The 16,722-nt window shown below is 44.6% G+C and overlaps 1 protein-coding gene across 1 annotated transcript in view; it reads right to left on the bottom strand.

Moving 5' to 3' along the window:
• The window catches only part of COL20A1 (collagen type XX alpha 1 chain), a 201,261-nt gene that overhangs the window by 56,482 nt on the left and 128,057 nt on the right, over positions 1 to 16,722 (bottom strand). Inside the window, exons 22-24 of the mRNA XM_082272732.1 lie at positions 11,353 to 11,495; positions 8,466 to 8,575; positions 7,560 to 7,718 (exon numbers count right to left, since the gene is read on the bottom strand). Coding sequence (XP_082128858.1) covers positions 7,560 to 7,718; positions 8,466 to 8,575; positions 11,353 to 11,495 — 412 coding nt within the window. The remainder of the gene's footprint in view (positions 1 to 7,559; positions 7,719 to 8,465; positions 8,576 to 11,352; positions 11,496 to 16,722) is intronic.

Here is a 16,722-nt window from a genome sequence, read left to right as displayed (position 1 = left end):
ATGACATGGCTTCTGGGTTACTACATCGGAGACCCGATCAGAGCCAAAAACCGATCAAAGCAGGTATCCTGGCTGGTCGCTCGGGCCTCCTGGGGGGACAGGAGACCTGGGCGGAGCGGCGGGAGGGAATGACCCCTCCCACTGCTTGTAATAACAGCCGAGCGCTACGGTCCTGGGGTGATGTCTGTAGCTGCAGGCATCACTCCGGCACAACCATTTGAAGCAATATCGGCAAGTTTGTGGCCGATACTAAAAAAAGTGAATATTGGCCCCACAGATAATCGGTCAATCCCTACACTGGATTCCACCAGTTCTGTGCTGGACATCTTCCAATGTGAAAGGGAGGTAAGCATTATGAGTCTTACATCTGCTGCATTGTTTCTTTGGCTGACCACTGCTTCTACGGTCCTCAGCTTTGCCCGTTTCTTTGTGCTTCTTCAAAAGAGCTTTAACAGCTTGAAACTCCAGTCTGGTTTAAAATCTTTGCCTGGGAGAGACCTTGCTGATTCCGTACACCTACCTTGTGTCTTGTTACAGCGCTCAGTCTTGCCATGGTGTATGACCAGTGACATGAAACTGTCTTCTTCAACCTCACCTTAGTAGCAGAGTTTGGCTGTTCCTCACCCAGGTTTAAAGTGATTGTAAAAGATCACCTGATAAAAACAACCCATTCAGTGTAACCAGTCTACGACCGCCCGCCTCAGACAGCGGCTCCCAGGCAAATCGCCGTACATGTACGACGCTAGCTCTTGGGAGTCTAGGGGGCGAGCACGCGCCGCCGGTGGCGCGCTCCTGCGATGCCGATGCAGCGGGCAGGTGGCTCAGATTGCCGCCTGACACCCGCGATCGTTCCCCGCTGAGAGAGAAGAACTTCTCCCTGGGATGATCACAGAGCCCATGTTATCCCGCTATATAGGATCACAGGTCTCTATGGTCATTTCAGAAGCCACGCCCCCCCCCCACAGTTAGAATAACTCCCCTAGGGTCACATTTAATCACTTGATCACCCACAGGGTTAACCCCCTTCCCTGCCAATGACATTATTACAGTAACAGTGCATATTTTTAGCACTGATTACTGTAGTAATGTCACTGGTACCCCCAAAAGTGTCAAAAATGTCAGTTAGGGGTCCGATCTGTCCACCGCAGTCCCGCAAAAAAAAAAAAATCGCAGATCGCCGCCATTACTAGTAAAACAAAAACAAAAAAAACAATAAATATGACATAAATCTTTCCTGTAGTAAATAGACGCGATAAATTTTGCGCAAACCAATCAAACTACGCTTATTGCTATTTTTTTAACAAAAATAAGTAGCAGAAAACAAATTGAACTAAAATGTTAAAAAATTTTGTTTTTAAATTTTTTTTGTTTTTGGGAATGTTTTATAGCAGAAAGTAAAAAATAGTTGTTTTTTTTTTCAGAATTGTCGCTCTTTTTTTGTTTATAGCACAAAAAATTAACATCGCACATGTGATGAAATACCCCCAAAAGAAAGCTCTATTTGTGGGAAAAAAAGGACATAAATTTTATTTGGGTACAGCATCGCACGACCGCGCCATTGTCAGTTAAATTAACACAGTGCCGAATCGCAAAAAAACGACCTGGTCATTAAGGGAGTAAAATCTTCCGGTCCAGAAGTGGTTAATTTACAGCATTTCTTCACACCTGCCTAAAACTTTTGCACAGTACTGTATTTCACCTTCTTATTACCTCCCGATGTTAAATCCCGGAAGCCGATCCTGCACAGGATCACATGACGCAGAACGTCCTCCTAAAATGTCACTAATAACCTTATTTTCCATTTCACAGTATCATGCTTCAGGCTCCCTTCCCGGCTCTATAAATACCACTTCTTGATGAATAGTCTGTGCCAAGTCTAATAAAGTGCTGATCGCTATCTGGAATCTTCACGTCCCAGCATGCGTTCACTTAGAGAAATCCTAATTTTATTAATTCTTATTTCCGAAATGAAAAGAAAATGATCCAAATGTGTTTTATTAAAGGGAAACCCGTCATTTCTTTGTGACATGATAGGAGGACGGGGAGATTTTGCGTTGCACTGAAAACAAACGGGTCACCTATGGACACCAGAAAAAAATGGCAGACACCTTCGCCACCTATGGACACCAGAAAAAAATGGCAGACACCTTCGCCACCTAGGGACACCAGAAAAAAATGGCAGACACCTTAGCCACCTAGGGACACCAGAAAAAAATGGCCGACGCTTTGCACTTTTGGCGTCACCTGGAAGGATGGCTTGAAAGTTCCCGGCAACATTGTGGACCTCGATGGGAAGATTGGCAAGGGAAGCGCTTTATCAAAACATCCAGTCCCAGCGGTCAGAGACAAAAGTCAGAAGTCACCATCAATGACAGCCAGGGAAACAGCGTTTTCTTAAGCAGAGTGCAGCAGGAGCAGCCCATTGTATGTTCTCAGTAAGGGTTTCATTATAAAGATTAGGGGTCTTCAAACTTTCTAAACAAAGGCCCAGTTTACTGTCCTTCAGACTTTAGGGAGGAATAGTTCCCCATCATTGGTGTCAGTGGGAGGAATAGTGCCCCATCATTGGTGTCAGTGGGAGGAATTGTGTCCCATCATTGGTGTCAGTGGGAGGAATAGTGCCCCATCCTTGGTGTCAGTGGGAGGAATAGTGCCCCATCATTGGTGTCAGTGGGAGGAATTGTGTCCCATCATTGGTGTCAGTGGGAGGAATAGTGCCCCATCCTTGGTGTCAGTGGGAGTAATAGTGTCCCATCATTGGTGTCAGTGGGAGGAATAGTGCCCCATCATTGGTGTCAGTTCCTCCACCCCAAACTCGCTAATCCATGTCTTTATTGACCTTTACTTTGTGCACTGGTTCAAATCAAATGGTGGAGGGGGCATTATGATACGGGTTGTTTTTCAGGGGTTGGACTTGGCCCCTTACTTCCAGTGAAGGAAACTCTTAAAGCGGAGTTCCGGGCACAAAAACAAACTTTTTTTTGTGCCCATCCGCTTGGTCTCCCTCACCTGAAAAGGAATTGGATAGTTAGGCATTTTTTTTTTTTCACTTACCTTGTAATTGGAGATTGAATATACTCACCTATTCTCTACTTCCTCCCTCTGTGCCGCGGCTCCGACGTCACTTCCTGTCTTGCGATGATTCCTGGGAGCTGAACATCATCGCTCCCAGGAATCAATGCGACGGCGCCGGCCCCGCTCGTCACTTCCGAGGCGACGCCGAATTCCCCGCTAAACAGCTTTCTGGGCATGCCCAGAAGCTGTGGAGGAATGCGGCGCCGCACCGGAAGTGACGAGAGTGGCCGGTGCAGGCGCATTCTGGGAGAAGAAGACGCGGAAGAGGACGCCAAAGAGGATCGCGCTGGCTTCAGCTGCCCACAACAGAGATGGCAACACTGTGGAAGAAATTTTATAAGTGAGTATTTCTTCTTGCAGGTAAGTGCGAACCGGGACAGATCAGAGGCTAGCCATTGTGGAATGTACTAGCCCTGACTGTCCCGGGGGTATGTTTGTTGAAAAATGGTTTCTGTGCCCGGAACTCCGCTTTAAGGTGTCAGCATAACAAGACAGTTTGGACAATTTCATGCTCCCAACTTTGTGGGAACCATTTGGGGATGACCCCTTCCTGTTCCAACATGACTGCACACCATTGCACAAAGCAAGGTCCGTAAAGACATGGATAAGCGAGTTTGGGGTGGAGGATCTTGACTGGTCTGCACAGAGTCCTGACCTCAGCCCGATAGAACACCTTTGGGATGAAATAGAGCGGAGACTGCGAGCCAGGCCTTCTCTCCAACATCAGTGTCTGACCTCACAAATGGTCTTCTGGAAGAATGGTCAAACATTCCCATAGACACACTCCTAAACCTTGTGGACAGCCTTCTCAGAAGAGTTGAAGCTGTTATAGCTGAAAAGGGTGGGCCAACCCAATATTGAACCCAACAGACTAAGACTGGGATGCCATTAAATTGCATGTGCGAGTAAAGGCAGGCGTCCCAATACTTTTGTCAATATAGTGTATAAACTGGGACATATGTAAGATTATATTACACGTTTATTCTTCATATGTACTGTAGACAAGGATTTTTAATATAAACATACAATATTGTAAACTTGTAAAAATGTGTTTTACATTTTTAAAATATTGATATGATCACAATTGCACCTTATATTTACCGCTAAAGGAAACCCATGCCAAGAGAAATTGCACCTTATAAGTCTACTGATGTTTTGGGTTTTTTCAATTGGGTTATATAGGGTATGGTAAGCTTTAAAAATTGTTAATAATACTAATAATAATAAAAATAAGAATACATTATCATACTACTAATAATAATAATACCTATAATAGTAATAATACATAATAATAATTATAACAGTAACTAAAAAATGCTAATAATAATAATATTAATAATAATACCAATAATAATAATAACAACAGTAATAATAAAATGCTAATAAGAATAATAATATTATTTAGGATTTAAATGACACCAACAGTTGGGTCATCTCTCATTTGCGCAAATAAGTGAGACAGGACAGTTACAATACAATTCAATAAAGCAGGGTTTGGAGAGCCATGCTCATGAGAGCTTACAGTCTTAGCATAATCAATAGGATGCACAGGTGACCAATTTTCAATCAATTTGATCAGATATCCCATGAGGTTAATTAATTTTGTAAAACAAAATACTCCAATATGTTCAATAGATATTTGTGCAATCAAAACTGGCGTTTCAGTCATTTAAGTCAATTGTAACAGAACTTTCAAGCTAAAATATTGATCAGCTGATCAATGAATTTTCTCAACATATTTGCCCTGATTTTATCCAATTTGAGGAAGCCATTGATAATTTATCGACTCTATGGGCACCATAATACCAAACATACCCCAGCTTCTCGCCCTCAGTGATGCCGGTTACCATATAACTATTTCCATTTAGAAATGTAATGATGTCCTATTTTTTTTTTTTTATATGTTCCTGAAAGTCTTGGAGGCCTTTAACAAACAACTCCGTGTGCATGACAAGCATTTAGAATCATGTCTTTGGGATCCATCTGTCCAAGTGTGACATGTGACAGCAGTGTTTAAGGACATCCGGCATGTTGTCCCCGCTCCGAGCGTCCCCTGCGGCCGGCAATGAAATGAACACATAGATTGCACGAGGCAATATTTGGTCTGCCCAGCAGCAGTCTCCTCTCTGCGAACCCGCGCGGCTATAAATAGAGAAAGACAATATCGCTTCCCTTTAAACACCCTCCAGAGAGACGGACTCTTTCTTCTGCATTCTCCCCTGATGCCCGGAGTCAAGCCTCAAACCTGAATCTCCTCCAAATGAGAGCCATTGATCATCGCAAATTTAAAATGTCTCCGCTTAAATAAAGGTAGATGACAGACGAGAATGAGGTCCTCTGTCTTGCGGCTGGTTAGCCGGTGGAGCCGCGCTGACACCAGGGTGACACAACACAAGAGCGATGGAGGAATTTCTGCAGGCGCGGCCACAAAACGGATGATGGTTAACCCCTCATAGGATGCTGGTATGCAATTTACCGCTAAAGGAAACCCATGCCAAGAGAAATATGTACACCACTGGACTCCTGAAAATGCTACTTGTGAAGATAATGGGGATCTGATGGAGACCACACTGTGTTTAGATAATGGGGCAGTGCTACTGAACACCAAGCTACCCTTATGTCTCTGCTGAGCTGTCATGGAAGGTGACACATTTGACCTCCAGCAGATAAGTTAAATGGAATGTAGAGATCACAAACCTCAACCAAATAGGGTCATCAACGGGCTTCTGATGAGGCCCTGTCTTAAATGGTCTGGAGTGGAGTTTAAGGAATACACATCTGTAAACCTTGAGTAGAGACCTATATTGCCCTGGAGCTGAACACTCAACTTTTATTCATATTCCAGAACTCCTACTTTATTTGTGTTACCATCCTATAAAGTGGTTACAATAATGTAGAAGGAGATACCTCTCAGTTAGACACCAAACACACTATCTTACAAGGTCCAGAAGGCTAATAAGAAACATTAGATCTCCCAAGATTATAAAACCTTGTCATCAGCCGTGTATCATATTTGGTATCTAACAAATTGTAATTTCATTCTGCTAAAAAATATGTTAGTATACAGAGTTTGAAGCCTTGTCATGTAAAGATAAAGATGTACCCAGGTTAGCTGGCAATAAGTGTCCGCTTGGCATCATCAATTACTCCAGCACACCTACAACATGCCCCTCGGACCCTTTGATTGGGTGAAGATAGCTCTGCAACACCCTCTCCAGGGTACAAGAAAGAGCTGTGGCACCAAAAGCTGCTAGCTCTCATTGGAATACTAAGATTACTGAGAGTCATGTTAAGCAGGTAAGTGCCTTGTGCAAACATCAGATTAGATATAATCTTCAAGTGATCCAAACTCAATGTAATGAGACAAGGAGGACTCATGTCTGTTGTGTTATATCTTTTCTTTAAATAGTTCTTACATTGTTTTTCTTTTCTTTTCATTAAAGAACATTTAAACATTGTTAAACTAAATCTCTCAATGAAATAAAAACTTTGCCTATTTGAAGGAGCTAGAAATTTGAAATCTGTTACATTCCTGTCCGGGTGTAGCAGCGGGCAATACAGGCATATTTAAAGGTCAGAACTGCAACAGCGGATGCTGTGAATGGTACATGCAACCACGGTGTGATTACCTTACCTTCTCTTCACTCTGGGTGGAGAGGATAGGCCAGAGGTGTGCGCAACCTATTGCTATAGGGTGTGTGCACCCCAGAGCATAAACACACATGCGCGTGTGTATATTGTCAGTAGAGCAGAGGACAGTGTCAGGAGTTTTTTATTTTTATTATTTTTTACAATTTTTTAAGGAGACCCGTGATATCTCACTTGTGAGCCAGAGAAAGGGACTGAGGACAGAGATTCCTCAGTCCCTTTCTCTGCAGCCTTAGCTGCACTGGACAGTGAATGAATGGAAAGTGCTCTGTACTGAGCAGCTTCCTATTCTTCACAAACTGAAACAAAGTACACACAGCAGCCAGCGGGAGAGGAAAGGATGAAAGCTGGCAGTGCTGTGTGGGGGTGGGCACAGGGAAGGCCTGACAGTAGGGGAATCTGTGCCACATGCAGTGATTAGGGTGTGCCTGGGCACCACTGGCACGCCCTGTGTGCACGCCTATCAGATCTGTAATAATTTAAAAATGGCCTACTCTGGAGTTAGGATGGTCATCAAAGAGCTTCTCACTCTTTCCTCTTACTTTTTCTGTTGTGTTTTCAGGACAGGAAGTAAAAGAAAATGTACCCTTTTGGAGAAGCTTACAGGGGATTTACTTTACAAAATCTACCACCCCCTCCAACTTAAGAAAGGTCTACTTTTTCCAAAACAGAAGAACTCTTGCCAAATGTTTGAAGGATATTATGCATGATATTATGTGTATGGGACTCTGTAGACACAAATCTATAGTGGGGGCACAGTCACAGTGACCCAAAAGAACCCAAAGATGAAATACCCAATGAACAAAACTAGACACAGACTCATTTTTACTACCTACCGCTGAGGAACCGCTCCTCGGGCCCCTGGTTCTGGTCAGTTTTCCCAACATCTCAAATCCTAATGTTGTCACCTTTCCCATAGGCTTTATAACCTTTTCGGTTACCAGCTGACAGTCCACATAGAGCCGAATGCTTGTTTTAGACACTGACACTTGCAACTGGTTGAAGAAAAAATAAAATTGGACACATCAATATATACAGAAGACAAATGCAGTTACAACTTTCTGGGGGTCAGGCTCGAAGACTAGTAGCTTCAGCAGTAGAGAGGCACCCAATCAACCAGCAGGATATATGCACGAGCAGATCACCCTGACGGATGGCACGGGCTCACCTAAGATGTGGAGTCTAAGCAGTAGCCAATGCTCACCAGAGCTCTTGATGGTGAAGTTGGGTTTTGCTGCGTGTTAGTACCAGGTCGTGGTCCTCAGGATCACCCCACCAGGAGGTGAGCAAACCAGGGTCCAGTAGCAAATATAGCAGGTAGGAATCAAGCAGAAGTGTAGTCAGTAATCAAGCCAAAGGTCAGTAACACGTTGTTGCAGGTTGTGATCAAGCAGAAGCATAGTTGAGGAATAAGCCAAAGGTCGGTAACGAGTGGTAGCAAAGATAGGGATGGATAAGTGGGAGGGACTAGAGTGAGATATTGGCTGGAGAGAGCACATTAATCTGGCAAATAGTAAGTGCAAAAGCATGGCAAAAATAGGAAGTTAATGGGAGGAGCAAAGGGTTCAAGGTTCAAGATAAGCAAGGTTCAAGGCAGGATCATTCAAGGAATTGTCCAGGGAGCTGTCTAGCATCCCAAGTGGCTCAGCAAGAAGAGATACTACCAGACATAACAGAGGTTTCAGGTTCAGACTGGTGTCCTAACACTTTAAACTGGAAGGGGGGGTTAAGATGTTAGGCACCTTGTGGAAGCTGCCATAGAAAATCTTCTTCACTTCTTCTTCATCAAAGGTCATCTCCTGCAGGTTCCCCTCGTAGTCAGGGTTGAAATAAGTCACAGACTGCTGATTGGCTATGGGGGAGAAAGAAAAGATTGAGATTGTGAGATTATATGGTATGGAAAAATATTATATAAGGGTAAGAAAAAGTAAAAATGATTTGTCTTAACATAGACAGAAGCACAAACTGAGGACATGGGGTAGGTAATAGGAGTATTACCAGTGCAGTAATTAGGTTTTTGACTCCTAAAGCATCCAGTGTGACTGACTCACACAGGTGCGCTGAGGGAGTTAAGTTTACTTCCCAAAAGAATTTAAAGTCAAGCTACTGTAATTAAAGACCAATAAGTCTGGGATAAGCACACAGATCTGTTCATAAGATTACAATATTAAGACTAGGGGAAAAATAAATAGGATACACACGTGCCATTTTCTAATCCTTTTATAAAATGAAAACCTCCACTAAGAAGCATTGCTTATGTTAAATGGCTGCCTAGTATAAACCCACCATATTTTTAAAGGCACTACAATACTGGTGAACCTTTTATTGTGTCCCCATGCTTCTAACTGCCTAGTCCAGTGATGGCAAACCTTGGCACCCCAGATGTTTTGGAACTACATTTCCCATGATGCTCAACTACACCGCAGAGTGTATGAGCATCATGGGAAATGTAGTTCAAAAACATCTGGGGTGACAAGGTTTCCCATGACTAGCCTAGTCCATAATAAGAAATTTTAATTTTGCATTTCTCATTTGGCATTCCTTCTGGTGTAACTGTAGGATATCCAGTTTGGATGAACCCATTTTTGAGGTGCCCCCGCTCTGTGGAAAACCATTAAAGTCAAGGCATTTGGCTTCACTAAGGACCTTACTTCCATTGAGTGAGGATCCATATCCAGCCCCTCACCCCTTCTAAGATATTAATCACGGCCATGTCTTGGTGTCACAGTCAGGGGTCAGGCTTGGAGGCCAGTAGCTATTGCAGTACAGAGGCTTCCATCGACCAGCTGGATAAGGACAGCAGCAGGTCACCCAGGCAGATGACAGCGGCTCATCCAAGGTGTTGAGTCTAAGCACTAACCTGTGTTCTCCTGATGGTGGAGATGGGTTTTTCCATGTCTTAGTACCAGGTCGCAGCCCTCAGGATCGCCCTATCAGAAGGTTAGCAAGCAAGGGTCCAGTACCAGACATAGCAGGTAGGGATTCAAGCAGAAGCGTAGTCAGTAAACAAGCCAAAGTTCGGTAACTAGTGGTCGCAGGTTTGGATCAAGCAGAAGTATAGTCAAGGAATAAGCCAAAAGTCGGTAATGAGATATGGACGGCAGGAGGGACAAGAAAATGAAATTGGCTGGAGAGAGCACAATAATTTGGCAAACAGGAAGGGCAAAGGCATGGCCTAAATTAGGAAGTTTCTGGGAAGAGCAAAGGGTTCAAGGTTCAAGAGAAACAAGATTGTCAAGGGAGCTGTTTATTATCCCAGGTGGCTCAGCAAGAAGAGTCATCGCCAGACACAGCAGAGGTTGCAGGTTCAGACCTGGGTGAGACAATCCTTCTGACACCTCCCTTGGAATTTTTTAATCTGATTGGGTATGCACCAATAGCAAATCACTCAATACAGGCATCAGAAACCAGAACCCCCCAACCTGCATCTGAGTAGCTCTTTAAAATCTGGCTTCAGTGAATTATGTTTGTATCTATAGGTAGCAAATACATGTCAGTCATTAACTCCACCTGTTACCTAAAAGTCAATCTTCTCGCCAACCAACAAAGTCGCCAAGATACACCCACCAGCCAAGATGTTTGCCTCCATGATCTCCTGCTACCTACCTAACTTGATGTCAAACCTTCATTCTTTTCTCCACCAAATAGGAACCTAATGATCAAGCAGATCCCTTACGTAGCAGAAGACGGCTACATGTTACAATTACTCCTCATGCTCCAGGCAGCTCCAGACATATTTTCTAAGTATATTAAAACGTGTAAAATTACATCCAGGACAGGAAATCATTACAGCAATGGACACGTTGGCAAGGAGAGGTTTAAAATAGCAAAAATTAAAGTTCTGCCTCGAGGCTACCTATTGAATAATGGCCTAGGATATTGCTCATGGTCCCTAATCTATTGACAAGGCTCTTGGGGGGGGGGGGGGGGGGCGTAGTCACCGGCACTGCTTCATACTGACCGCAGACCTGCCTGGTCCTTGGATGACCCTCATGGGTCAAAGACAAGTCAGCATTTTCTGTTATTGAGGTCTCTGCATTTTTTCCTCTATAAGGCTCCATTATTTTGTCATAAGACATAATTAGAACTCTGATTTATTACCTGAGGACGTGAATTAAAGTGTATCTAAACCCAAGAACAAACATGTAATACATGACAGCTTAAAGTGGTGGCTGCGTTTTTGTTTTATTTTAGTTTTTTTTGCCTTTTTTTTTTCTGGTGATCCTACCAATAGGGATTGGACATGGGGTAGGCAGGAGGGGCATCTGCCCCGGGCACAGAGAAGCAAAGAATAAACTCAGGGTGGTACACCAATTTTACAGCATGCATTAACAGTGAGGGAGGGGGTGCAATTCTGGATCCTTGCCCTGGGAGCTGGACGACCCAGTTCCAGGACTGCCTACCAGAAACACACATCCTATCCTAGTGTGACAACACTCACTAATTGTACTGTATCTAAGGAGGAGCAGTGTTAAGGGCAGGACTACAGAGCATCTCCCCCTGTCTTTTCACTATAACATAGGAGAAAGGAGGAAGAAGAATCTCCTAAATTTGATAAATGGTCCATAATGTCTTTTTTCAAGACTTATACACCACCTCGCCCAAGTATGAACACACATAGAAACTTACGGTCCAGGATTATCCCAACAATCGGCTGGAAATCTTCATCTGTCAGTTGCCATAAGGCGAAAGGTTCCCGAACGGCATGGGCAGGCAGGCGAAGGAGAAAGCTGAGCCCGTGTTCCTGGGGGAGGCCATGAGAATGGACTTCTCTGAAAGAAGAAAAAAACATGGTGCAGTCAAGGTAGTATAACTGTACTGTGAAATGGGCCCGAACAGCAGGGAGATCAGAATACACACACTGCAGAATGACTCAGAGGAGGAACCCTTCCCCCACCCCACACACAAACACACACACTCCCCCTCTTGTCTAACAGGGTTCAGACCATCTGGCTTAGTTAGACACAGCGTGTTTTCAAGCATACCTGAACATCAAGAAGATCAGAATACCTACAGTATCTCACAAAAGTGAGTACACCCCTCAAATACAGTGTAAATTTGCTGTCCCCTCAAAATAACTCAACGCACAGCCATTAATGTCTAAAAACGCTGGCAACAAAAGTGAGTACACCCCTAAGTGAAGAAGTCCAAATTGGGCCCAATGTGTCAAAATTTTGTGTGGTCACTATTATTTTCCAGCACTGCCTAAACCCTCTTGGGCATGGAGTTCACCAGAGCTTCATAGGTTGCCACTGGAGTCCTCTTCCACTCCTCTATCATGACATCACAGAGCTGGTGGATGTTAGAGATCTTGTGCTCCTCCACCTTCTGTTTGAGGATGCCCCACAGATGCTCAATAGGGGTTAGGTCTGGAGACATGCTTGGCCAGTACATCAACTCAGCTTCTTTAGCAAGGCAGTGGTCGTCTTGGAGGTGTGTTTGGGGTCGTTATGTTGGAATACTGTCCTGTGGCACAGTCTCTGAAGGAAGTGGATCATGCTCTGCTTCAGTATCTCACAGTACATGTTGGCATTCATGGTTCCCTCAATGAACTGTAGCTCCCCAGTGCCGGCAGCACTCATGCAGCCCCAGACCATGACACTTCCACCACCATGTTTGACTGTAGGCAAGACACACTTGTCTTTGTACTCCTCACCTGGTTCCCGCCACACACACTTGACACCATTTGAACCACATAAGTTTATCTTGGTCTCATCAGACCTTAGGACATGGTTCCAGTAATCCATGTCCTTAGTCTGCTTGTCAAGCAAAATGGGGGGTCCCCCTAGGGTGTGGGACTTTACCGGCAAACACACTTCCACAAATGTATAAAAATAAAATGATTTTATTAACAAATTTTAAAATAGATCGTAGTGGATCTGAGGCGTTACATAAATAATACAAAGAAAATGAATGATGTGATTGCAACAAAAATATATGACTGACGAGAACAGTGATACATATACTCAGAGGTATATATTGGTTTCTTGAAGGAAATCCTCCCACCCGACGTGTTTCAGGCACGCAGGCCTTTCTTCAGGGGTCTGAGAAGTGGGGAGGTTTGTGATTTCCTGTAGGTTACTTGGGATGTGACAAGAGAGTCATTACTGCTAAGAGAAAAGAAAAGAGAAAAAAAAAAGGATTCCACTGTGTTGGGTGCCGATGTGTTCACTCCTTGGTCCCTGAGGGTGTGGGTCTTCCCAAATGTGGCCCCAGCGAGGATGCCTTGTGACAAATGTATCAGCACTTCTGATTGAGAGGATGTGCCTGTTGTACTGAAGATCAAAGGGTAGAGGGTGTTGTAAGTTAGTCCTCTTACTATGTTTGTAGTGTATATTCAGAAAAGATTTTCTGACCAGGAAGCGTATTGCCGATTCTCAGTCAGTAGAAAGAGGATGTTGTCCCTAGATGGAGTGAGTCAATCCAAATTTTGGTTCTCTCCTCTAAGTTGTTGAGAGGTGCATCTGGTGGTGTTGAGATGATGTTAAATATTCAAGGATCAGTTGCCCTGTAAGGTCCCTTGTGTATGGCAGATCGTGTGTCCAGTCGTAGCGGCGGAGTCTTCAGCACTGCTTGTCTTCAGCAAACTGTTTGCGGGCTTTCTTGTGCATCATCCTTAGAAGAGGATTCCTTCTGGGATGACAGCTATGCAGAACAATTTGATTCAGTGTGCGGCGTACGGTCTGAGCACTGACAGGTTGACCCCCCACCCCTTCAACCTCTGCAGCAATGCTGGCAGCACTCATACATCTATTTCCCAAAGACAACCTCTGGATATGACGCTGAGCATGGGCACTCAACTTCTTTGGTCGACCATGGCAAGGCCTGTTCTGAGTGGAACCTATTCTGTTAAACCACTGTATGGTCTTGGCCACCGTGCTGCAGCTCAGTTTCAGGGTCTTGGCAATCTTCTTAAAGCCTAGGCCATCTTTATGTAGAGCAAAAATTATTTTCTTCAAATCCTTTGTCATGAGGTGCCATGTTGAACTTCCAGTGACCAGTATGAGAGAGTGAGAGCGATAACACCAAATTTAACACACCTGCTTTCCATTCACACCTGAGACCTTGTACCACTAACGAGTCACATGACACCGGGAAGGAAAAATTAATTATTAGGCCCAATTTGGAAATTTTCATGTAGGGGTGTCTTTTGTTGCCAGCGGTTTAGACATTAATGGCTGTGTGTTGAGTTATTTTGAGCAGACAGCAAATTGACACTGTTATACAAGCTGTACACTCACTACTTTACATTGTAGCAAAGTGTCATTTCTTCTTGAGATACTGTATATTGTAGAATGGCTTAAAGGGGAGGAACCTGCCCCCTCCCTCTTGTCAAGCAGGGTATGATCTAGCTGGCATAGTTGGGCCCAGCGTGCTTCAAAGCATACCTGAACAACAGGGAGATCAGAATACACACACTGCAGCATGGTTCAGAGGAGAGACCTGTCCCCTCCCTCTTGTCTAGAAGGGTTTGAACCATCTGGCATAGTTGGGCACAGCATGCTTCCAAGCATACTTGGTCAGCAGGGAGATCAGAATGCACACACTGCAGAATGGCTCAAAGGAGAGACCTGATCACTCCCTCTTGTCTAGCATGTTTTGGACCATCCAGCTTAGTGTGCTTCCAAGCATGTAGGCAGTGTTGTTCTCTTATTTTAACAGGCATGGCATTTTTTTTTTTTTTTTTTTAGACAGCGCAAGTGAGAATTTAATTCAATTTTTTTACATTTTATCTCTTTTTAGTCCTGTACCCACGCATATTGTGATTGGTGACTGATTTCTGCTTTAAAACGCCTTATAGTACCTTTTCCTCTCAATGAATATACTGCTTTCTGTTCTAACACTGCAGTACCCTGTGCAGGCAGAGCTGAGTAACAGACACCAGTTAACACAAGTGTTCTTACACAAAGAGGGGTGTGTCAAACCGGCAGTGGGCGTGCCTGATCAGATCTCATGTGCACTGAGCAGTGTGGTCAATCTTTGTGCTCATTGAATTTCATAGCCATTTTTAGACAGCCCTCACAATGGTTGTAACTAGCGATGGGCTGAACACACCCCTGTTTGGTTCGCACCAAAACTCCCGAACATGTAAAAAGTTTGGGCCCGAGCTACAAACTCTATTAAAGTCTATAGGACCCGAACCTGAAAAAAACAAAAGACCCCATTTTGAAGGCTTATACTGTAGTTATTGGCCATAAAAAGGGTATGGGGGGCCGAGTATTGCCCTAGGGGACATCTATCAATGCAAACATTGTTTTTAAAAAGATCTACAGGAGAATTAAAATGATACTTAAAGTGAAAAAAAAAAAAAAATATAGTGCCTGAGGGGTTCCCTTAGTCTACTTGTAAAGTGGTGCATCTGTACCATGTATAGAACCTGCTGCAGCAAAATTGACATTCATAAAGAAAAAAACTTCCATTTAAATTGCCGGCAAAACAAAACAGCAAGGGGTTCCACATCAGACCCGTATCTAACCACACAGCCTGTATGGGCCTATGTACCCCATACTCATTTGCATGGTGGGGGGTTGGGATCCATGCTCGGATAAGGGTCTGGTATGGATTCTAGGGGGGACCCCACGCCATTTTTTATTTTAAAATTTTGGCATGGGGCTCCCCTTAAAATCCATACCAGACCCTTGTCCCAAAGCACCTCCCCCCCCCCCCCCCATTTTAAGGGCATGTGGCTTGGTATGGTTCCAGGGGTGGAAGAGGGCTCGCTCGCCTCCCCTTCCCTTTTCAGGTCTGCCAGGCTGCATGCTTAAAGAGGTTGTAAACCCTCTCTTATAATTTGTACCTATAGGTAAGCCTTTAATAAGGGTTACCTATGGGTACTGTAAATATCTCCTAAACTTGCACTTTTTAGGAGATATTTACTTTTAATGCAGCCGATAACGTCATCGGCGCATGCGCTCTGAAGGAACCCTGTGCCGTGCACAAGGGCTCCTGCACGCATGCGTGGGAGTGATATCATCGCGCCTCCAGCCAATCAGATGCCCGGAGGACTCGAACCAGGAAGCATGACAGCCGAACATGTCGCCTGTGTCACCACTGAGCAGGCGGCACTGCAGGGGCTTCGTTCTAAGATAAAATTTTCATAATGAGCTAGTAGAATATAAATAAGGGTCTGCTATGGATCTTAGGGGGGACCCCACGCCGTTTTATTTTTATTTTGGCATTGGGTTCCCCTTAAAATCCATACCAGACCTAAAGGCTGGTTGACAGCTGAAGACTTATCTGTTGCTAGGGACGCTGCGGCTGGCTTCCCGACCTGCTCCTTAACAACCAGCTATTCACTGTGCCCTGATTGGGCAAAGCTTTGCCCAATCAGGGCTTAGAATGCACAGTGCAGTGCACAGTGCATTTGGGGTGCTCGGTGAGCGAAAAATCCCACCAGGCGCCCCGAAAAATCGGGTGCTCGCCGAACAGGTGATGTTCAGGCCGAACTTCTGCTCGGCTCGAACTGCTCGCCCAACTTTAGTTGTAACGATAAAGAGGAGGTGACACTGGAAAAACAAAGGTTGTAGAACAATAGGAATCTATTTCTGTGACTCTAACTAGGCTTTCGTTTAACCCCTTACCGACCGACCGCCACCTTTTTACTGCGGCAGTGCGGCCCCCCTTGCGCAAACTGACGTACCATTATGTCGGTCGCGCGTCTGCAGCTAGGGGGCGAGCGCGCGCCCCCACTCGGCAGCAGGGAAGCCGATGCATGGGGCAGGCGGCTCCCCGCTGTGAGAGAAGAACGGTCAGCTGTTGTAAACACAGCTGACCGTTCTTCTCCCTGGAATGATCACAGAGCCCCTGTGATCCTTCTATATAGGATCACAGGTCTCTATGATCATTTCACAAGCCCCGCCCCCCCCCCACAGTTAGAATCACTCCCCTAGGCTCACATTTAACCCCTTGATTACCCACAATGTTAACCCCTTCCCTGCCAGTGTCATTATTACAGTAACAGTGCATATTTATAGCACTGATTATTGTAGTAATGTCACT

This window comes from Pelophylax lessonae (assembly GCF_965119305.1).
Source record: "Pelophylax lessonae genome assembly, chromosome: 11".
Classification (NCBI taxonomy): Eukaryota; Metazoa; Chordata; class Amphibia; order Anura; family Ranidae; genus Pelophylax; species Pelophylax lessonae.
The sequence above is the reverse complement of the archived record's forward strand: the minus strand, read 5'-3'. Positions and strand labels throughout refer to the sequence as shown.